Genomic DNA, 25,319 nt, shown 5'->3' with positions numbered 1-25,319 from the left:
ACATGTTTTGTTATCTTGTATATTTGATTTAGTGATCTAGTGTATTTAGTACATACAACATATTCAATCTCATGTTTTTTTTTTCAGTCAAATATTTTCTAATCTTTTTACTCTAGTCTATTTTTTCTAGCTTTTCTAGACCAGAGACTGTAAAAAAAGATGGACGCCGTGTCGCCGTTCCCATTCATTCAATGAAAATTAAGCCAAAATCTTCCGCCATGTTGGCGAACCTGAAACCTGAGTCTGCGCAGTAGAGACTAGAGGAGGGAGAAAGACTGTGGAGAGCAGCCTACTCATTTAAATAAACCCCGCCCCTGAGGGCTGCGTCACGGTCACAGGCTGCGTCGCGGAGCGGAGCTGACGGTCTGTTATTGGTCCCGCCCATAACCAGCCGTTTTACAATAACCACACCTTTTTTGAATAGAGCTGAATAACGTTTTTAAAAATGAATTCTGTGGGGATATAAAAAATTTACAATATAAGCAGAGGTTACACTAGCTGTTTCATATAAATAATGGAGGTAGAATTACAGTATATTAGAAAAAAATGTGATTGAAAGTTGTCTGTTTTGCCATTGAAACCTATGGGGATGGGTGGGGTTACACAGCTTTCTGAAACCGAACAGCAGGGGGCGCCCGACCTGTGGTGGCTTCACTTTTGAGAGACGATGCTCTGTCCAGCTATACACAGTCTATGCTCTAGACTTGCAATCCCCAATGCAATCTCTATATACATCTACTGTTAACAGTGACGACAGTTTTTGTGAGCATTTGCCTCCTTTACATTAAACTGTACCTTCCCATCAATGCACACAGTGAACTTTTCAACCAACATATAGCACTCTGAATGTGTCATGCTATATCTGAGCTAATCCAGCTAAGAGCTGCGTTCAGTATGAAAGCAGCATTCAGAATACAAAGCAGCGGGGAGAGCATGTTGAGTCTGAAGGGAAAGGACTTTTGCAGAGGGGCTATTAGCTAATGCAGCCTAAATGTGATTAGGGGGAAATGGCAGCCCTTTTCCAGAGAAAACAAAAGATCAGGCCGACAAGGAACGGCCCACGGGCGCTGTGATAAAGACCAAGTGATGTTTACACAAGTGTACAGGAAAATACAAACAAAGCACAATTTAATTTCTTTTCCCGCACGTCTATGTCATATCTGTGTTGACTTTAGCGTGCCCTGTTTTTTGAGATGAGCTTTCATGAATATTTTTCCATATGGAACAGGAAAAAAAAAAAAAAAAAAAAAAAAACACACGACTAACAACATCTCAGAGAAAATCAGATTCATCCTTTGTTCATCCAATATCTGATCCAGAAATTAATGTTTATACCAGCTGGATACTGAAAATAGTCATTACACGTTTCAGCTACCAGTATTAGCCATCTCTTTATGTTATATGGTTTTAAACTGGTTTAAACAATTATAAAAAATTATGAAAAAAAATGCTAATGCATGTAGCATCAATCCGACATTTGTAATCCAACTATGTGAGAATCGATTATAACTGATCAGAATACTATAATACTCGGTAACATCTCCTGAACGGTCTAACCAATATATACATACTTCTTACTATTAAAAGAGTTCAATCACTGATATGATTGGCCTCGCTTTTTTAGCTAGTCTTTAAGCTAGGCAGTGTCAAAGCTTCAAACCTGGCAATTAGTGTTCTCCTCTAAGCGAGTTGAACTGTCCAGTGTTGTTGCATTAGTGGTGTACAGAACCACTGTAAAGAGCCATAAAGAGCTAGGATCACAACAGGAATAAAAGTGCAATAGATAGATGATGCATGCCTTACATGGCTCAGAAAAGACATGTACTATGATGAAGAAGAGAGATGCATCTCGGTTGGACAAGCTGGTCAGGAGGGCTGGGGCAGTGGTTGGAGTGGAGCTGGACTCTCTGCTTACAATAGCTGAGAGATGGACTTTGGATAAACTGCTTTCTATCATGAACAATGATGGTCACCCACTTCACACCACCATCATGAAGCAGAGAAGTGTGTTCAGTGGCAGACTGCTGTCACAGAGCTGCACAACAGACAGACTCAGAAGATCCTTTATTCCAAGAGCCATCAGACTCTTTAACTCCTCCCATTGGGGACGGGATGCTGCTGCTGACTGAGTTTAATCCAGTCACACCATATGGACATTATTATTCAACCATTTAGTTCTAAATCATTTACACTATCACTTCCCCAACCACACTTACATTCAAGTACAGTTACTGTCAGAACTATTTTCTAACATATGCATATTTATATTTCTATGGCATATCAGTCACTTTTTATAATTAATTTCATTGCACCTTCCAGTTTGCTATGTTAATTATCTAACGACCATTAGCAACATCTTTTGCACTGCTCAGTTTACAGATAGATCTTTACCTTGTATAGTAAGTTTTTTTATAGCCTTATATATTTCTATTCTTCTGTGTTTTAATTTATGTTTAAGTATGTTTTTTATTGTGGTGTTGCTGCTGGATGCCTAAATTTCCTTCGGGATAAATAAAGTCTGTCTGTCTGTCTATCTATCTAGCCTCCACATTCCTAGTTCTCGTGGGAAATTGAGCAGTGCTCCAGTCCTCATGGTGGAAATGACCAAATTCCTAGAATGCCCAATTCCTAGAGCCTCAAAAATGGTATTTGTGCCAACCATAACTTATAGTGTCTGTATTCAAACAGCATAAAAAATATATATTAAAACATTGTGTTAAACTTGAATTAATTTTAAGTTTGTCAAATACAATCAGAAATACCACCAGGAAATCTTTAAATCCTTAGCACAGCATGCAATGCCTAGTGCTAATTGAGAATTATGTAGGTAGGTAGGTGTATGTGTGTGTGTGTGAGAGTTAGAAAGAAAAAAGAAAAAGAAGTGAGAGAAAGAGATAAACTGAGCATGTGATGCATCCCATGGGACAACTCATTCATTAACCTCAGATCCAGGAAAAAACACAAACACACACACACACACATTCACAACTGTCTCTGCTCTCCTCTCTCATCATCTTGGGCCGCCACAGTGTTTCATGCTAATCAATATGAGCATTGCTGTTGCACCCGGGGGCAGTGGCCGTCAGCGCTAGCTCTATTGATCATGTTTAAGTGGTCCATCAGTGGCCCAGCGCCAGGCCCTAATGAGAGAGCCCAGCAGGCTGCCTGTAAACACATCCGTCTTCCAGCAGGGAAAGTACAGTCTCCCCCGGGGTCACACACTTCGTCTGCTGGAGACTGATGGAGATGCACAGGAGTCAGAGGGCAAACGAGCGGCCAGAACCCTAGCCAGGAGCACCGGCGACGGACTCGAGGAACTGACGTTTAGGCAGGAGTCTCGAGGCTGGGATCTGTGTGTGTGGGGGGATTTCAAATACGTAATAAAGAGGCCTGATGACTATGATTTTAGCTGTGCATGAAAGTATTACTAAAGTAAATAACTAGCATTAATAGTTTGGACTAGTGTTTAAAACTGGTAAATGTAACTCCAGAATAACACAAATAACACAAGTGATGTTAACATACTGCTTATCTAATACCTCAATAGCTACAAAGCTATATGTATTTTATGGCATTTTAGACATCTCACCTCTCTTACGACTTACAGGATTCTCCCACATGCACTAAGAGGCCTCCTGTTGCCCACAAAGTATAGCCTGGTGCTCTCTATTTTTGGCCATTTCAGACAAAATTTTAGAAATATAAATTTCAGTAAATAACTGTACTAGCTTTACTTACCAAAATAAAGGATTTTCAAGAGAGATATCTGTGTAGATTAACATCCAGTGCTTGTTTGAAACCTGCGAGACCTGCTAAATTACAAGTGTTACCTATTTTTTCGGCCACCTCACATTTAGCTTAAAATACCCTATATTAACTGGAAAATATATACACTTAAGCTTTTATTTTAATAATAACTTAACTGAATACTGATGGTTGATAATGTGTGTAATAATGTGTATTTTTTAATCGCTGGGACTGTGTCTTGTCTGCGTCGCCTATTGGAGACAAGGTGTTTCTGCACTGAGCCTCTTTGGGATCCAGCACATTTGTCCTGTGTGGGCAACCATACTCCGATTACATTAGGAAAACATGGCAACACCCTTGTTCACTTAGAATTATACTCCCTAGGTAGTACACAACATTAAAAATAGAGAAAAATAGCCGCCTCACTACAGAAATCCAGTGCGCACTCCACAGTTTTTAACGCACACAATAACATTGTTAGTGGTACTAAAATAATGTTTTATGAATGGATTTTTTGTAAGAATAAAGTTGAAGTGTTCAAATAAGTCAGGTGGTGACTTTTGAATTTCCTAACGCGATTGGCAAAGAGGGAAAGGAAACTGGGCAACTGGCCAAAAATAGGGGCGGCTGAAAATAGAGGACCTATCCATATAATAGCCTCAATTTTGTGTGTTTTCTGGCAGTCTAGACAATCAAAAATTAACATGAACCGAATCTAAAATATACCAAAAATCAGATTTGGGCTGGCAGTCTAAAAATAGCCTGGTAGTTGTACTGAAAGCAAAAATAATGTTCATGCGTCATAATTTTTGTTTAACAATTATACTGTATTTGTATATTATCTTAACAGTTTATTATATATTATATTTGTTAAATTTTTTTCCAGAGCTGTATTTAAAAAATAAAAGCACTTCAGTTTCTCAGATTGTTCTTTTTATAGATTTATGTTTGAGTAAAATGAACATTGTTATTTTATTCTGTTAACTACGGAAAACATTTCTCCCAAATTCCAATAATTGGTGGAATAACCCTGGTTTTTAATAACTGTTTTCATGCATCTTGGCATGTTCTCCTCCACCAGTCTTACACACTGCTTTTGGATAACTTTATGCCTTTACTCCTGGTGCAAAAAAATCAACCAGTTCAGTTTGGTTTGATGGCTTGTGATCATTCATCTTCCTCTTGATTATATTCTACAGATTTTAAATTTGGTAAAATCAAAGAAATTCATCAATTTTAAGTGGTCTCATTTTTTTCTTAACATTTCAGATCTTTATATCAGCTAGGCCCCTCTTACAGTAGCCCTGCACCTCTGTGTGTGTCTCTGTGTGAGTGGGTGGCAGAGGGCCATAAAATCACTAAAGGCCGAACCAAGCGCCTCTCCAGCTTCGAACCAGAAAGAGATACGACACCACCCAGGGGGCTCCATCAATCTCCTCTACATCTCTCTCTCTCTCTCTCTCTTCCTCCTTCTCGCCTACATTCTCCATCCCTTACTCTCCCACTCAGTCTTAAGCCCTCCTCCTCCCCACACTTCTCCAAATCCATCAAGCTGTCACTATTCATCCCCCTCTATTTCCATCATCTCCCTCATGTGCCTCCACCCTCTGCCCTCTTTTATCTCTCATATCTGACACCTTCAGGCTGTTGTTCCAAGTGTGTAACCTGCATGATCTACAGCAAGTAAGTGGAGCACCATGAACACACATACACAATGTCAGACAGAAGATCTTATGATGATGATGCAGCTGTGACTGCTGTGTCACTCATCAGCGCAGGTTAGAGAATGTATCTGTATCTGTTTAATGATAGAGATGCAAGCTCAAGCGGTTAGACTGTGTGATCAGGATGTAAAATGCTTTTGTGCAGAGGGAAGTTGAGTTAAGGAGTTACAGGGGTTAGGCATTTGAGTAACTAAACTGTAACTACAGCTCTGGAAAAAAATGGAGAAAAAAAATGAAGAGAATCTGAATATAGGTATATATTTGAGTAAAATGAACATTTTTGTTTTATTCTATAAACGACAGACAACATTTCTCCCAAATTCCAAATAAACATATTGTCATTTAGAGCATTTATTTGAAGGACATATGAAATGGCTGAAATAACAAAAAAGATGCAGAGCGCAGAAACCAATATTTGGTGGAATAACCCTGGTTTTTAATCACAGTTTTCATGCATTTTGGCATGTTCTCCTCCACCAGTCTTACACACTGCTTTTGGATAACTTTATGCCACTCCTGGTGTAAAAATTTATGCAGTTCAGCTTGGTTAGATGGCTTTTAATCATGTGACCATTTGTCTTCCTCTAGATTATATTCCAGAGTTTTTTAAGTAAAATCAAAGAAACTCATCATTTTTAAGTGGTCTATTATTTTTTTCCAGAGCTGTATATCAATAACACCCTGTAATAAAGACAATGTTTTTGTTTTTTCTTAGCAAATTTTGACCTTTTGACATAAGTTTAAGGATGAACAGACCAATAAAAATACTCCAAAATAACTTACAATTTCATTGACTTCCATTAAAAGAATTGTTTTCCCATATCCTATTGCTATTTGCCATTTTGGATTTTTTTTTTTTAATGATTTGTATGGTAGTAATATGTTCTCTGTTGTGTTGTGCTGAGTGTAAACTGAGTGAGTGAGCTTTCCTTAACCAAACCCCCACTGCGTTTCTGTCCCCAACAATGTGTAACATGGTGCAGTTACAAATGAAAGATTTTTTAATACTTGGATTTAATAATTGGAGTTGATTGTTTTTTTGAATCGACATTTTCGATTATGTTAACTTATCATTTCAAAATAAATTACGGGCATTGGACACATGTTTAGATTGGACTGTTATTTCGAAGTAATATAACTCCATAAGAACACAGGCGATATTAATCTACTATAATCAACTGTATTTAACTGCATTTCCCGGAACCAGTGGAATTCTCCCACATACTGATAGACGCTCCCTTATGCTTGTAAATCATGTTGAATAGCCCATAAAGCAGGCCATTATATAGGCTTTGCTATTGCACTTCTTGTAGATTGTCTATTAATCTATTAAAACCACTTTGGGATGTGGAAGAACAGGATAACATAGTGTAATCCACGCCATAAAGAACTGAGACTGTTAAAAGAGCAAAAGGGGGCTATACTAAGTACTAATACACCACAACCATTTTAATGAGAATGTTTTGTAGTCTTCCAACATAAAATGCGTGATTTTATACAGTCTCCAGCTCTGGAGCTTCTCGAGTAGTATGCTGAATATTAAATATTTGCCTACAATGCACTGTTGGGGTGTAGAAGCCAATATTCATGATGTATGTAGTGCGGTATAAAATGTGTAGAGAGCCACAGGAGGTTCAGCCGTAGTGCTCAGGAGGAAGTCTCTCATTTCTCTCATGTAGTTTGAGGAAGGCTTAATTCTGAATTACATTAACAGAGAAGTAGATTTGTCTTTTGATATAATTATGCTTACATAGTCTCCCTATTCCAATTATATACACATATAATCATACCATGTTTTGCAGATGACGTGAACGAGAATAAAGCTTGCTAACATTGACTTTTCTTAAAAGTTAAATAAACAGCCAATAGTACATACAGAGCCACATATAGTTCTGCTTGGACATGTATCTCTGTACAGCTGCTTTATACATTAAATTAAATTCAAACACTAATAATAAAGACCTTTTAAAGGTCTCATTCAATCATATTTTCATTTATTTTAAAATGTATGAATACATGCCATATGAGCCATTTTCTGTGAAAAAAAAGTGCTCAGGTGTTTCTGTTTAGCCCTGCTTTCTTTAATTGAACAACCTGTCTCTAACGAAAGACAGGTTTTGGCTCTCTCTCATGAATATTTATACATGCAAACATATCTCCTCTGATTAGCTAACAGAACTGCAGCAGAGAATGCCTGCCTACCTGCCTCCCCCTAACAGTAAATTTTACAGCTCTAAACCTCAAAGGACAAAATATGTTCAGAGATACAGCCTTAGTTATAAAGATACAGCATGTTATCAATGCCTTGGTGTGAGCGTAGGCTAAACTAACGCTACTAATCTCCTACCTCAGACTTGGTGATTCAGTGCTCAGGCAGATTCACAACATCGAACCCTCAGAATTCACTCTACATCATAAAATCCGACATAAACGGTGGCCATTTTGACCGGTGTTCTGCCAAGTTGTGCTGTCTTGTCAAACCGTGCTTCCCTAGTGTTTATTTAAGGTCTCAGTAAAACGCGGAATCAACCGGAGATCCAATTTAAACCTACAGTTACTTACACAAGATAGCTAACATTAACTAGCTGGTGTAAACAGAGCTGTTACCTCCCTCTTTCTTAGTTAAAGAGACAGTGTCTGCTCTGCTCCGGCCCGGGTTTAGCTCTGTCTAGGGGCGGTCCTGAGCCGAGGTGGGCGAGGCCATGAACTCACTGGTTGACAGACACCCTTACAGCTCTCTGATCAACTCGTATTTCTGAGTATTTTCTTTTCTTAGCTACTGCAGACAATGGAGGTTGAGGAACAGTTTTATGTGCAGCATGAATATACAACTCAGAGAGACCTATAGTATTTCACAAAGAACAAGAAAAAGTGGATTTTTGCAGAAGGAGACCTTTAAAGAATTTTGTGTTCAATAATTCTATGTTTATACGACAGAGGTCTTCTAGAATATAAATCCAGTGTATAGATAAAACATCATTTTTATCCTGGAAACAGGCTTCAGTCGTGGCTATTCAGTCTGTATGCTGTGCATTAAAAAGACAGTATGTGTGCAGGTGCAGTTATGCCTCCGGCTGCAGAGTGTGTGAGCGTGAGAGACAGATGAGGTTTCACACCTTCTGTAGATCATCAATCAGCTTGTTGACCAGGGGTCAATCACCATAGGCCCATAGGCACACACACTCACAAGCACACCACACAGAAAGAACTGCATTCAGAAATAAATCATATTAAGTTTCTCAACAATTCAAACAATCATTGCATCTCATCCTACACATGTAGTAGCAACCAATGCTTTTCTTCATCAGTTTTGCATTGGAAAAAATAATTAAAGCTTATACACAGTAATGTGAAAAAGTATTTGCTCCCTTACATATTTCTTTTGATTTTGCATTTTTATGATACTAATCAAACAAACTTAAATATCAGACAAATATAACCCAAGTAATATAACCTAACTAAATATAACTGAAATTTATATAAAAAGCACTTTTTAAATGATTTCATTTGGGGAAAAAAAACATCCAAACCAACGTAATCTTATGTGTAAAAAAAAATAAATAAATAACTGATTAATCACACTTTTTGGTAAGCAGAGTTAAAACTCAGCCGGGTCTGATTACTGCCAGGCCTGTGGAATTAAGAAAACTCACTTAAATAGAATCTGTCTGACAAAATGAAGCAGCTAAAAGATCTCAGAAAGCAACACATTATGCCCCCGATCTGAAGAAATTTAAAAACAGATGAGAAAACAGTCATTGATCATCTGTCAGTTTAGAAAAGGTTACAAAGTCTTTTCTAAAGCTTTGAGACTCCAGTAGACCACAGTGAGAGCTATTATTCACAAATGGAGAAAACATGGAACACTGGTGAAGCTTCCCAGGAGTGGCCGGATGACCAAAATTATTCCAAAAGGGCATGAACAACTCATCCAGGAGGTCACAAAAGAACCCAGAACTACATTTAAAGAACTGCAGGTCTCACTTGCCTCAGTTAAGGTCATTGTTAATGATTTAATAATATGAAAGAGACTGATCAAAAATGGTCTCCACGGAAGAGAAAATATGACTAAAACTTAATTTCAGAAAAAGAACACCATACTGAACGTAAAACATGGTGGTGGTAGTGTGATGGTCTGGGGCTGCTTTGCTGCTTCAGGGCCTGGACAACTTGTTGTAAAAGATGGAAGCAGGAATTCTGCTGTTTACCAGACAATCCTGAAGGAGAATATCTGGCCATCTGTTTGTGACCTCAAGCTCAGGCGTACTTGGGTTCTGCAGCAGGACAATGATCCAAAGCACACAAACATTTCCACCTCTAAATGGCTTTAAAAAAAAATAAAATGAAGGTTTTGAAGCGGCCTATTCAAAGTCTGATTGAGATGCTGTGGATGATCTTAAACAGGAGGTTCATGCTCAAAAACCCTCCAATGTTTCTGAATTAAAACAATTCTGTAAAGAAGAGTGGAACCAAATTCCTCCACAGGGATGTGAAAGAAAGTTTAGCATCACACTAATCTCAAAAGTAGTTGCATTGTTTTTTGTGATCAGACTAGAACATGCACATTAACGCTTACACAGTTTATGTTTTTCTTCTAGTAAGTATCTGCAAATTTTGTTAGATGAGCCCCAGGAGTGGCAAACAAGTGAACTTAATTGTTGACTTACAGATGTATTGGCAAAAAAGATCAGAATGTATTTCCCTATCCAAACCTTCCTTAAACTGAAGTACTAAGAATGTTAACTGTAATATTCAGGAAACATTCCAGAAACAAAAATGATTAGCTGGGTAAAAAGCCTTTTACTTCAAATAAGAAGAGACAGAGAGACAAAGGGGAAAAGAGAGCAGGAAAATGGATTTGGTCCTCACTATACAACAAATTTGGCTAAAAATGGCTTAATAACTGAAAAGTCTGAATAATTTAAGCAAAACAATGATGTTTTTGATTACGCAATGAAATCAAAACCAGCTGGGATGCTAAAATGTATAGAGTTAAAAAAATATAAACTTTTTGTAATTTGTAATGATTTTTCTTGAAAAGGCTATTTTTTATGCAATAGTGAAGAAAGTGGCAAAATAATCTAAATCTGCCAACAATTGTCTTCGTTTTTTGATATTTTGCCTTCTGCTAAATGCTTTATCTTGTCTTGGCTTCTGTGTCAGTCGATGCTTTTAGGTGCATCCTTTTTTATTGCCTAACTTCAAAGGAAGTGATTTTAGGAGTATAGCCCTTTACCAAATACACCCACACACAGTAGAAATAAAACCCAGAAACATACAATACGGCTACATACGGCACAAACACAAATACAGCCCTTTTCTCACACTCTCTAACTTTCTCCTCTCACTCACATGCAGCCATACATTTCTAATGCTAAGCATGTTTTCCTTCCTCCACCTCACACAAACACACACAAACACACACAAACACACACAAACACACACAAACACACACAAACACACACACAAACACACACACAAACACACACACAAACACACACAAACACACACAAACACACACAAACACACCGATAGCCTGTATACATATGCACATCCACACAATCGTAATCATCCCACTCAAGCTCCCTCACACAGAAATACACACACAAATGCTCGCACATGCACACACACACACACACATGTACGCGCACAAACACACACACACCCGCACACAGTGTGAGCGCATCTGTGTCTACAGCGAGATCGGGGGTGACAGATGACACAGCGCTGAGGCAAACAGGCATCAAGGCAACCCAACAACACAGCTCCTTCCTTTAATGAGCACTCTCACAGAGATACTACTACTACTACACACACACACACAAACAAACAACACTGGTATTAATACACTACATCCCAGAGAGAGGGAGAAAAAGAAGAAGAAGAAGAAGAGAGAAAGAGAGAGGCATAATGGGGAAGGATTAAGTAAAAGTGAAAAAGAGTAGTGTTCAGAAGCTGTGTGGGTTATGTAAGACCACTTGCCCAGAAGTCTTATATTACCACATCTCGCCTGGACGTATGTCTGAACACAGAAGCATGAAGTTATTGGGAATATTAATACTGAGAAATTATTTGATTTCAATAGGATATAAACATGTGTTGAAATTCGCTAAATCCTGTGTTCATTTTAAACAACAGGTGCTTCAGTGCAGCACAGCCTTTATATGCTAATCAGAATGAGAAGTTGTCTACCCAGCTCTCAGATAGTTCTTCTTAAAAAGTACAGTGGCGCTTGAAAGTTTGTGAACCAGTTAGTATGTTCTGTATTTCTGCACAAATATGACCAAAAACGTCATCAGATGACTAACAAATATCACTCCAAGAGCAAGGCATGTAATAGTTGGCGAAGTCTCAATGGACCCCAGTAGGGGTGGGCGATATGGCCCGAAAATAGTATCACAATATTTAATGGTATTTTTGCGATAACGATACTTTTGGCGATATGACAAAACACTGAATAATAAAACAATATATACATTTCAAGAATACACTACTGCTAGAAAATTAAAATGAAATGTTATTATTGCATATAATATGATATAATTTTTGTATATATGTTTTTTTTATTTATCAGATTTGTAATAGAAGTCAATGATCCAGAATGTCATGATACTAATAGTAATACTAATGCCCTCCAAATATCTCCATATATCCAGGGTTAAAGTAAAATAAATGATATAATGATATAAAAATGAAATAATCTGTCTCTAGTAAATATATAATGGGAAATGAGAACAGTGTGCTAAAAACAGTAAAAAAAAAAATTGTAGGTGGGTGATATGGAGCGATATTTCAGGGTATGATATCGTTCACGATTCAAAAATGTTGGCGATATTATTGCATACGATACGATATTGCACAACCCTAGACCCCAGTAAATTCAAAGCAACTGAAGGCCTGTCTCACATCGGCTAATGTTACAATACATTGTACGCTTTTGTCCAAAGTGACTTACAATAATGATGTACATAAAGTAACAAATGTTCAAGGTAAAAAAATAATAATAATAATAATAAAAGTAAAAAAATTTTAGACATGGCCTAAAGGAGGTTAAAGGGGAAATAACGGGATAGAGAAGGAAAAGAGGGGAAGAAGGAAATAAGGGTAAGAAGTTGTAACAACACTACAGTAAGTGATCTGGCCTTTTAAACTCATCTTATCTAACTGCTTGTGATCAGATTTCTAAAATCAGCCCATAGCAAGCATATCTCTTCTTAGTTTTATTTTTTTCTTTCTTTTTACTATGATTAAAGATTATATTAACGCTATACACAAACACATGTGAAATCACTTTGTAAACAGAATGTGTTAAACAAACCAGATTATGTTTAACACAGTGTTCGAAATTATTTGTGATGAAAACACTGAGAAAATACCAATAGTATACAAATCTGTCCTCAAAGCTAAATGTGGCTACTTTGGATAAAACAGGATTCATACCTAATGGGTCATAAGAAATGATACTGACTGTCATTTGCATTCACTATTTAGTGAAAACTGAGAAGAATATCACTTGCATAATAATTTGGAACTCTGGATAATCAGTGGTAATTATGAATACAGTATTTTATATAATTATGGATACACAGTAATTCATTTATAGACAATAATGTCATTCCCAGAGATCCTTATGAAGCTGTGAGTGGGAAGGAGAAGATGTGGCAAAGATATTAAGCCATGTGGGAGATGGAGGCCAGGAGTGACTGAGTCACTGTTACGGTGCGAACAAAATAGACCAAAAAAAAAGAAAAAAATGAGCAGAACCTGATTTGAAATGAGGCAAACAGAGAGAAAGAGAGAGAGATGAATCATGCAAAGCGCTGCTCAGCCGTGTTCATCAGCATTTAGCAGGCTAAAGTCACATCACGCTCTTTCGTCTGTGAGATATTGTAATCGCAGCGCCTCAGTAACGACAGAACTGAAGAGAGAGCCGGGCAACTATGTGACTCCTTGACCACAGACGACAGCCAGGAAGCACCAGCAGTTCTCATTAAAAACAGCTAAACACACTGGCAGCTCGCTGATGCTGCTGCTGGGTTTTATGTCCTGCCAACCTGTAACACTTCTGATGGCAGGTCATGGTACAGAGGATCAGAGTGTATTACAATAAACTGTTCCACTGTGCTCAGAAAGTCAGTAGCAAGCTGTGTCTGTTAAGAAACAGTGTCTGAGAATTTTTAGTTAAGACTTACTCCCACATAGTGATACTTTTGGTTGCTCAGATCTTAAAGGCTGTTTGTGAAATCCGTAGTAAATGAGGCCCTGGAGCTTTTGTAAATGGGTAAAGTTTTACTTATTTTTATCATAATTCTGCGCTGCAAAAAATCCATCGATTTTAAGTTTTACTTAACATTTAAGTAAAACATATTAATATATGATTTCAGGTTAACGGTTATGACATGAAACAGCATTAGGTATTTGTATGATGTGTGTTTATAAAAGAAGGAAAATGTTAAAATATATATTTTTTATTGTTATTATGATTAAATAATAATAAAAAAACATCAAGAACTTCACCCCAACACTCCCTAGTTTGGTAACCACAGTCACTGCTGGCTGAATTTGCCACCAGTATCTAAAATATTTTTCCGAGCTCCATCCACATACAAGAGACTTAAAAATTATGAGTTTCTTTTATTTTTCTCCAGTTGAAAACCTCTGGAATATAATCAAGAGGAAGATGGATGATCACAAGCTGAACTGCTTGAATTTTTGCACCAGGAGTGGCATAAAGTTATCCAAAAGCAGTGTGTAAGACTGGTGGAGGAGAACATGCCAAGATGCATGAAAACTGTGATTAAAAACCAGGGTTATTTTTCTCATTTTCTGCAAATAAATGCTCTAAATGATAATATTTTTATTTAGAATTTGGGAGAAAAGTTGTCCGTAGTTTATAGAACAAAACGACTACATTCATTTTACTCAAACATATACCTATAAATAGAAAAAACAGAGAAACTGATTCAGACACTCAAGTGGTCTCTTTAATTTTTTCCAGAGCTGTATAAAGTGTGTAGGGCTGCAACTAATGCTGATTTTGGTAGTCTAACAATTATTATTATTTTTTTTTTTATTAGTGAATGATTCATTTCTGCCATCCCCTAAATTGCTCCATCCTATATGTTTTACCTCATCTGCTTAAGTCTGCACACCAGTGAATGTTTCAGTTGTCCAGTCTCTTAATTAAACTTCATTATAAGTTATTAGCTGATGTATGTGAACAAAGTGAGAACAAAAGTGAGCAGCCCTTACCCCTCCCCCACTGCACTTGTCCCCAGCAATACATACCTCTATACATTTACAACCTTTCTTGTGTTATTTAAAATAATTCTTATATAAGTTATATAAAGCCTCAACTACAAAAGGTTTTCTATCATTGCAAATATTCCTTTACCCAAGCATGCGTTGGCATGTTTTTAAAAATATAAAAACAATGTTCTTATGGAGTTATTTTTGACAACCTTGACTTTCTTTACTGTTCAGTTACAGCATTTAGTTGATACACAACAAACAAATGTAGTGTGTATTGAGTACTATACAATAGCTTTGATTGCAGCTCAGCCAAACAGGTTTTCAGATTTTATTATATATTCTGTAATTGTTATTCAATAGGTATAGCTTTCAGATCTCTTGTTCACCTCCTCTGGCCTCTTCAGCCCTCTGTCATTCATCTGTGTTCAGTTAGAAACTGATGCACCGACAGTACAGTACAGTACAGTACAGTACAGTGTGTTGGAGTCAGTCCTACAGACTGTCCGCAGGGCAGCGTTACTTTACAGAGATGTCAAGCTATAATTAGAACTCTCCAGGACTGTTCCCAGATCAGTTTGGATTGGTAGTTTGTAGTGAATGGGATCAGTATGGGCACAAAGCTTTTCCCACCACTAGTGCTCCATGACCCATCAGTAGGTAGGAGGTTACTGAGCTATTCTACAGCTATTCAATAATGTCCAGGATAGAACATTCGGAGGTGTACGTTGAGTTGCCTGCAGAGTTTTTCGGTAAAAAACAAAAACTCTCCTTAACGGAAGAAAAATACTACTTTAAATTCATTCTACTTCATTGTAAAGTGGATTTCATGGGTTTTAAGTACCTTGAAATATTGCAACATTGCAATATTGGGCCATGATTCCTTTGTTGTGCTTTCTGAGGCAGATTGAGCGTATAACATAAAAAGCAAGCATTTGGTGCACAAGAACGGCTTGCCAATATATTAAAAATATCAATGTTTTCGATATTGTCTTATGAAAGATATGAAGTAAAACCTTCGGTAGTCCATCTGTGCATGATTAACTTCCCAAAAAAGGACTTTTGGGCTTTTGTGTGGAAATTATTTAGTTTCTTGTAGGACGACACTTACGAAAAGAGGTGCATAGTGCCAACACAGTGCAATGTCGCCAACTTTCAATCACTACAATCATTACAGACCTTAAAATTTCTTGTGGCCTACAGATTAGCTCAAGAACATTGCAGTGCGTTGAGAGCTTCATGGAATGGGTTTCCATGGCCGAGCAGCTGCAAGTCAAGTGTTGGATGCAGTTGTATAAACTACGCCTCCATTAGACTCTAGAGCAGACAGGTTCTGTCTCCACTGCGGTCTGTCTCCAGGCGGTCCGTCGCGAACCCTGGAGATATCAGCTAATAGCGTTCGCTGAGGGAGGAGACTCTGACCCCACCCCCAAACTGTCAAAACCACCACTTTCAAAACTCGAGTGCAAAAAACTCAGAACAAACTGCTGCTGCAGGTAATTTACACAGCGCGCGAGGAAAAAAGCACCCGAGAGGAGAAAAATGAAGGTCGAGAGCAACATTTTCTACAGCGCGCACACGATTCCCTTTTTTTTTGCTCGCTAGTTTCACTTCTCACGAAGTTAATTTACACACGCAAAATGTTAAAACACGCAACTTTTGACATTGATGTGACATCATACTTTTGGGTCTGGAAGAATGGTCAAAATTCCCATAAACACACTTTAAATTTAGCAAAAAGCATTTACAGTTATGTCATATTACTTAGCCATATGACCAAGTGTTACTTTTCTGGAGGGAAAGTCTTAAAAAAACAATACTTTCAAGCTAAGCCAAAGTTTGCAGCTGAAGCACATGGATGAAGAAATGGAGGAAATCCTTATGATTAGATGAGACCCTTAAGGAAAAGTTAAAATAAAGGCGTTCCATCCCAAACCATATCAGCTGTTAAGCATGGTGGTGGCAGGGCTAGCACAACGAAGCGAGTTCTTCATAAACCATGAGGGTTGACAGCGATACAAGTCTGTAAATGAGCAGGATAGTTAGGCTTCTTCCATATAGGGTAAATTCCTTCTATTCACTAGTCAAAGTTTTCCAGTGGCACTGACGAAAAAAATTGCCCAAAGCTACCCATTGCACCAAAGTTAAATTCCTGTTCCAACTGTTAATTAAAAAGGCAAATTTAAGCATTTGGCCTGATGCAGTTCTACATCAAGTGCAGCGTGACATCTCAGACACGTGCACTATTAATAAGCTTAATAAAGTCCAGTGACCCAGGCAGGCTTGTGAACATGGCCATGGCAGGTCTTGCTGTGTGACCCCTGCAGTTTAACCCACCACACTCCCGCCCACTGTTTCCCATGCACACTGCTCTGCGGGGCATTTCACCCCTATCAGCTACACACAGCAGGGGGCATTACACATCTCTGCTGTACAGTAGATCCATGTGAGGATTCCTCAGTTTGCCCTAGAGGGAGGACTGTTTATATATCTAGAAATCCAGGACAAAGTGAAGAACTGAAATTTGTGTGAATATTTGTAAAGAGCATTTGGGAATTACTGCTTTTTAATTAGGGCTGAACATAAGCAAGAATTGCCCAATTGGATACATATCATGATACCAGCGTTTCAATTCAATATCTCAATATATTGTGATATTGTAAGCAAGGCGATATATTGTGATTGTTGAAACCAAATTTTAAGAAAACTTTAATAGAATAAAAACAGTCATTTATAACATCTGAGTAAAAGATGCATTTACTTTTTATACAATCAGAACTGTACTGTTTTTGAAAATAGGCACAGGATGGCAAAAAACCTTATACTGGATTTAGTTTAATACAGTAATGTTAAAACCTGCTCACACACCAAGTTGGAAAAACAGGCCAATTCCAAAATCCTAAGACTGGTTTACAACAGTTTTGGGTCATTATATATACAAAGCAAAAACCCTAGTCAAAGCTGATAAAACAGTAAAATGTGATGGAGACGTTGGGAAAAATAAGTCAGAACACTTTTAGAATGTCACTGCTCACTAAAAATGACACATCACAAGGGGAAAGGTTTTTTTCTGTGAAAGGAATACAACTTACAAATGCCATTACTGTAAACTTCATGCAGCGTCAAATTTAAGCACAGCTTTACTAGGTTTACTGTTATACCAATACATGCACTGTTTTTTTGCTGTGGGATTTTAATTACTCGTGTCAAACATAAAAAATATACATATGTGTCAGAGAAATTGGAGATATTTAATCATAAATAAAACTGAACCTTCTGAACTGGAGCAATGCTATGTGTGTTTACACTTGGTCATATGATCAATTTGCATAAAAAAAAAACATATATAACGTTAATTTAAATACATTCTTACTTTCAGCCCCAAACTAGCTGATTGCTGCGATGTTTATTTAATTATAAAGTACATGATCAGCCAAAAGCCACATAACACCCTTTTATTTTTAGAAACAAAATATAGTAGCTTTTAACATATTACAGACATAGCTAGGATAGATATCCTAAAATCCAAGGAATTGAGGCTAAAAGCTAAAAGTGTGGCTAAAAGCTAACAGCACACCATGTTGAGAGGAAGGAACAGCTACAGAAGACCCAAAAATAATAACCATGTTTCTGTTAGCATGTTAAAATTATGCTTTGCTGATTCCCCATAACAGGGATGTAAGTAAGCTTATAATGTGTTTATGAAAGTGCAAGAGTGATTGGACCCTGCTGAGGGAGTGTTGTTTCAGTAGCTGGAACTTGAGAACAGGGACATGTGTATTAACATTCACAGGTTATGACGTTCACAGGGCTGCAGGGTTTTAGAGAGAGAGAGAGAGAGAGAGAGAGAGAGTGGTGAGAGGAGGAGCAGCTGCTGCTGCTGAGGTGAATCAGAGGCCAGGCCTGCTGCGCCTGTGCCACGCCCAACCACTAAATTCGGTCTGCAGGCTTCGCCGGGTCTTCAGCTGTCCACACATGACACAATGTGATAAGAGTTACCAAAAGGAGTCTGGAAAGACTGACACCACAATATTTCAGTACCCGGGTTTAAAGGAGAAGTTTGAGCAGTTTTGATTTGTGAGCCATGTGCATGGGTGTGCATTTATGTGTGTGTGTACATACAGAGGTTGGACAATGAAACTGAAACACCTGGTTTTAGACCACAATAATTTATTGTATGGACGGACAGTTCTGGTGGAAACAGGAGAGTTGAGGTGCACATTGAATTATGCCGTGATTTGAACAGCCGTGGTTTTATGTTTTTTGGATACAATCCGGGTTAGCACCCGAACATTCATTACAGAAAGCTTCCTCTTACAGCGTCCACAGTTAATCCTGTTGGATGTGGTTTGTCCTTCTTGGTGGTATGCTGACATTACCCTGGATACCGTGGCTCTTGATACATCACAAAGACTTGCTGTCTTGGTCACAGATGCTCCAGCAAGACGTGCATCAACAGTTTGTCCTCTTTTGAACTCACCCATGTCACCCATAATGTTGTGTGCATTGCAATATTTTGAGCAAAACTGTGCTCTTACCCTGCTAATTGAACCTTTACACTCTGCTCTTACTGGTGCAATGTGCAATTAATGAAGATTAGACACCAGGCTCCTCCAATTTAGCCATGAAACCTCCCACACTAAAATTACAGGTGTTTCAGTTTCATTGTCCAACCGCTGTAGATGCATATGTGATGTGTGAGGGCTTATGTTTGTGCATAGGTGTACTTACAGCCTTCATAGATGTCAGTAGGGATATGAACTGCTGTACTGTTGTACGACACAAGGCGCTTAAAGGCTGGGTCTTTTATGAAGTCCAGAGTATTATTGAGGTAGGTCTGAGGACAAAAAGGAAAGTGTTATTGGACCAAGGAGCTCAAATGAGCTAATCAGATAATCAGATTCAAGTATAGCCTCCACATAACTGGATTAGTTTCACTGCTCAATACTAAATACTAAAATAAAGCCCCTTAAATACACAATAAGATAATTTTAAAGCCCTTCATACAAACTCAAAAACAAAATGTACCATAGATGCATTTTGAAAATGAAAAAGTTGAGAAAACGTACTGCATTACTGTTTTGAAGCAAACTCAAACTGTTAAGTTTTGAAGAAAACCTCCACCAGTTGTGCCAGCTAGAAATCTTTAGTTTAGATAATTTATTTTTCATATGTATAAAATACATTTGCAGTGACAATTTTTAAGGGCATGAAAAGTATTTGTCCCCTACAGATTTCTTTTTTTTGTCATACGTTCTTCTGATTATTAAACAAACTTTAATATCAGACAAAGATAACCGGAGTAAATAAAAAAAGCACTTTTTAAATAATACATTTTATTCATTAAGGGAATAACAAACCTAATAACTTGGTTGTGCCACCCTTGTCTGCAATCAAGGAGTTTTTTTGGCCCACTCCTCAGAATTGCAGAATTGTTTTAATTTAGGATCGTTGGAGAGTTATTGAGCATGAACATGCCACAAAGTCTTAATCAGATTTTGACTAGGCTTTTTTAAGCCATACAGAGGTGGACTTGTTTGTGCGATATGAAGTATTGTCCTGCTGCAGAACCCAAGCACACCTGAGTTTGAGGTCTTTAAAAGATGGCCGGATATTCTCCTTCAGAATTGTCTGGTAAACAGCAGAATTCATGGTTCCATCAATTAGAGCAAGTTGTCCAGGCCCTGAAGCAGCAAAGCAGCTCCAGACCATCACACTACCACCACCATGTTTTACGTTCAGTATGATGTTCTTTTTCTGAAAATGTGTTAGTTTAACGACAGATGTAACAGGACACTCGCCTTCCAAAAAGTTCTGGGAATCAGAAAATGTAATGGGCCGTTGTGTTCTTTTTGGTCAGTAGTGTTTTTTTGCCTTTGAACTGTCCCATGGAGACCATTTTCACCCACTCGCTTTCTTATTATTGAATCATTAACACTGAGTTTAACTAAGGCAAGTGAGACCTGCAGTTCTTTAAATGTATTTCTGGGCTCTTTTTTGACCTCCTGGATGAGTTGTTCATGCCCTTTGGAATAATTTCGGTCGGCCGGCCACTCCTGGGAAGGTTCATCAGTGTTACATGTTTTTTCCATTTGTGAATAATACCTCTCACTGTGGTTCTCTGGAGTCTCAAAGCTTTACAAATGACTTTGTAACTGTTTCTTAACTGACAGATGATCAATGACTTTGTTTTCTCATCTGTATTTGAATTTCTTCAAAATGGGGAATAATGTTTTGCTTTTTGAGATCTTTTAGCTGCTTCATGTTGTCAGACAGGTTCTATTCAAGTGTTTTTTTTTTATTCTACAGGTCTGTCAGCAATCAGGCCAGATTCATTAAAAAAGTGTTTTTATATTAATTTAGGTTGTATTCGTCTGATATTAAAGTTTGTTTGAGAATCTGAAAAATGTAAGTATGACGAAATTGCAAAAGTATATTATTGTATATTGCTGACTACAAACCTAATTCCATCCATTTGCATTACATTTATCATTGATTTCATTTTTTCATTTTAGTCAACACTGTTAGATCTTTAATGAGTGAGAAAATGTAAAGAAATATATCCTTCACACTCCATGCAAATGACATACTCACATCATCTTTTGCATTGTAATATTGATTGTAGTCTTCCTGTAAGAGAAAAGAAAAGTTTATTTATTTTATTTTTTTTAGATTACATCATTTGTGTGATTTTGTGTCTTTTGTCCAGTTGTGTAGCAGGTTTTGTATGTGTAACTGGATTATTGTTCAGTGAGTGGGAGGTGTGTGTGTGTGTGTGTGTGGAGTCTGTCTCTCCTCAGCAGCTCTACACACTCTGCACACACTGTGAAAGCTCTGTCAGGGTGGGAGATAGGGAGGCGTTAACAAGTGTGCTCTCTGTCTGACATACGCCTGCCCTGGAGACACCGCTTAGCGCCACCTGTCTATCAGACCAAGCATGACAACGGCTGCCCCGACAACAGCTTAATGAGGAACACCTGTGACAGCTGCTGGTGTGAGCATTAACTACTAACTGCATCTCTAGAGTGTTCGCTTCTATAAGAAACACACACACACACACACACCATTTTAAAGCCTTTGCAGAGTGTCTAATATGTACAGTGGTGCTTGAAAGTTTCTGAACGCTTCATAATTTGTGTATTTCTGCATAAATTTGACCTAAAACATGATCAGATTTCCAGAAATCCTAAACGTAGAAAAGTAGAACCCAGTTAAATGAATGATACAAAAATATTATACTTGGTTATTATTGTTTCGAGGAAAATGATCCATTATTACATACTTTAAATGGAAAGGTATTTGAACCTTTAGTATCTGGTTTAAACACCCTTTGCATTAATAGCTGCAGCCTATTGATGTTTCCTGTAACTGTTGATCAGTCCTGCACACCAGCTTGGAACAATTTTAGCCCATTCCATCATACAGAACACTTTCAGCTCTGGGATGTTGGTGAGTTTCCTTACATTAACTGCTCACTTCAGGTCCTTCCACAACATTTCATTGGATTAAGGTCAAAATATTAACCTGGCCATTCCAAAACATTACATTTATTCTTCTTTAACCATTCTCTGGTAGAACGACTTTTGTGCTTAGGGTCGTTGTCTTGCTGCATGATCCACCTTCTCTTGAGATTCAGTTCATAGACAGATGTCCTGATATTTTCCTTTAGAATTTTTAGACATAATGCAGAATTCATGGTTCCTTCAATGAAGGCAAGCTGTCCTGGCCCGATGCAGCAAAACAGGCCCAAAACAGTGATACTACCACCACCATGTTTCAAAGATATAAGGATAAGGTTCTTATGCTGGAAGGCATTGTTGCCCTTTCTCCAAACATTTTGCTTTCCTTTTAAACCAAAAAGTTATATTTCGGTCTTATCCGTGCACAAAACATTCTTCCAAAAGCTTTCTGGCTTGTCCGTGTGATATTTAGCAAACTGCAGATGAGCAGCAATGTACTTTTTGGAGATCAGTGGCTTTCTCATTGCATCCCTGCCATGCACACCACTGTTGTTTAGTGTTCTGCTGATGATGGACTCAAACATTAGCATTAGCCAATGTGAAAAAGGCCTTTATTTGCTTAGAAGAATCCAATTGAGTGACCGTGTCCCTTAATGGTTTTCATGCCTTTAATATTAATCTAAAATGTAGGAAATAAATTAAAGAAAGAAATGAAGAAAAAAATAGAATAAAAAGGTGTGTCAAACTTTTGACTGGCACTGAAGTTTGATGCAACAGACATGAGCACAAAAAGGACAGCTGTTATACACATGCACGTGTGCATTATTATGTATCAGTGTGTGCATTAGTTGATGTGAATGGAGGGCTGAGGGACTGTAGAAAGCTCTTTGTCTGATTCTCACACTGGGTTATAATACATCTCCCACACACACAGAACAGCCCACTGACACAAAACAAAACACAGACACTATATTAATCAGTGTCTTGAGGCCAGCATGGTTTAGTCTGCAGTAAACATGAAACACGAGAGTGCCAGCCCGGTCTCTGGCATTGTGCTCTCTGATCATGAGCTCTGATCATACTGGGTTAACTGCAACTGAACTGTGGTGGAGATAACTGTAAGCCCTTCCACTCACATACAGTAGACACCCAGGGTCCTATCTTACACCCTGCACACAGCACATTGAGATGCTCATTGCTATCTTACACCCCGCCTCTCGTCTGCATTGTTTAAATAGAAACGGCACTTCTGAATATATCTACACTGATTGGCGTGGTGGTCTCAAAATGAGCTGTGCTTAGGTAATATTCTGGCATATTGCTATCTTGGCAACAGAAAACACAGGTGCGCCACTGACTGAAATAAACTTTAACAACAGTCAACAGTCAGACGTTCACTGCTGTCTTGGCAGGGCATACACTCGTAGACATGCAGTTGTGCACTAACCCATAGAATGTGCCAGTTGGCGGCTATGGCAACTTTTACATCAACAATAAACAGAATACAAAATAAAATAAAATTATTCTACATTTGACACATTCTGTATCTTTTGTTAATTGGTTTTACATTCCTAATTATACAAAATAAAAACAACCCTTTTTTATATTATTTAAATATTACTGTGTCAGGGAATGCAAGCCACTTTCTACACCACATTTCAACTTAAAAAGTTTTGACACTGTTATCACCAAAAGTCACACACTGAAAGTGCAACTATTCTGTTGATAGATAGAGTTTATTGAATCATTTTGTGATTTGATTAAAACTATGATCAAGAACAGGAAATGTATGCGAAAATCTTTATTAGCATTGGGAATCTTAGGAGTCCAGAAAGAGTATTCTGAGTGTTACATCTTCCAATTCCTCAACGGACTTTTTCACTTTCATGAACTCCCAGAATGCACTTCAGTGATGGGGTGGGCGATATGGCCCTAAAATAATATCATAATATTTCATGGTAAATTTGTGATAACGATCCTCTTGGCGAAATGAAAAATGTAAAAATTATTTCAAGAATACACTACTGCAACAAAATAAAAAATTCAATATTAATGTTGCATAACATATGATATGGCACACCCCTAACTGAGATATAAAAAAATAAATGGTAAATGATCCAGAATCTCATGATACTAACAATGCACTCCAAATATCTCCATATATCCAGGATTAAAGTAAAATAAATGATACTGGACAGATATAATCTGTCTCTAGTAGATAAATAATGGGAAATGAGAACAGTGTGACATTTTTTTCTTTTGCTAAAAACAGCAAAAAAAATTGAACCCTGATGTGATCATTAAAAATATTTTAAGGTATAATATCGTTCACGATATACAAAAATGTTGGGGATATTATTGTTTGATACGAAATGGCACACCCCTACTTCAGTGATGTATCTAAGCCAGCCAATCAGCATCTGATTGGTAGATCAGCCTCTCCTGAGTTTTGATTCCATTCAGCTGTTAACCCATGTATAAATACATCTATTTGTTCAGCCTGTTGCCCCTGTTGTTTCAGATGGCTTTTTACTCTAATCTGTCTTGTTCTTTTTACTCGTTTAACTTGATGTTTGCTTGCTGGTTTTTGACCCCTATTTTTGTTTCCTGTTTATCCCTTTGGACTGTGTTTCAGCTCAGATGTTTTGGTGAGGCTTGTCTCTGGATTTAACCTTAGCATGTACTCTGACTATGTTAAGCCCTGAATAAATAAACTCACTCCTAATTTTAAGTGCAAGTTTATCAGTCCAGTCTGTGGCATTACTTTGCGAATAATGTAAGGACATTTTACACAGATTAGGGCTTGAAAAAAGAAAAAAAACACAATGTACAGCAATTTTGGAGCTTGCCATAGCAAATGCAGTATGCCAGATACAATCAACAAACTTGATAAAAAATGTTTGTGTGTTTTTTTTTATAAACCTTTAGCAGTACTTCTGTGATATGATCTTATTTTTGCATTTCTATTATATGTATGTAATGTATATAATTTGAACAAAATTTAGCTCTTTTATTTGTTTATGACCTAAGCTTTGAGGTGGTTTAAAACGAAGATACTGCCTATTATCCTCAGCGCATGCTTGGTGAATAATTGATTGAAATTTAAAGCTCTTTTTATGGTTACTAAACAGCAGTAAAA

At 37.6% G+C, this 25,319-nt stretch overlaps 1 protein-coding gene across 1 annotated transcript in view; it reads right to left on the bottom strand.

Annotated features, from left to right (window-relative positions):
- The window catches only part of cacna2d1a (calcium channel, voltage-dependent, alpha 2/delta subunit 1a), a 177,651-nt gene that overhangs the window by 74,394 nt on the left and 77,938 nt on the right, over positions 1-25,319 (bottom strand). The window contains exons 5-6 of the mRNA XM_049474268.1: positions 21,315-21,350; positions 19,452-19,557 (exon numbers count right to left, since the gene is read on the bottom strand). Coding sequence (XP_049330225.1) covers positions 19,452-19,557; positions 21,315-21,350 — 142 coding nt within the window. The remainder of the gene's footprint in view (positions 1-19,451; positions 19,558-21,314; positions 21,351-25,319) is intronic.

This window comes from Astyanax mexicanus, chromosome 2 (assembly GCF_023375975.1).
Source record: "Astyanax mexicanus isolate ESR-SI-001 chromosome 2, AstMex3_surface, whole genome shotgun sequence".
Taxonomy (NCBI): domain Eukaryota; kingdom Metazoa; phylum Chordata; class Actinopteri; order Characiformes; family Acestrorhamphidae; genus Astyanax; species Astyanax mexicanus.
Note: the sequence above shows the minus strand (reverse complement) of the source record. Positions and strands in the feature narration are given on the sequence as shown.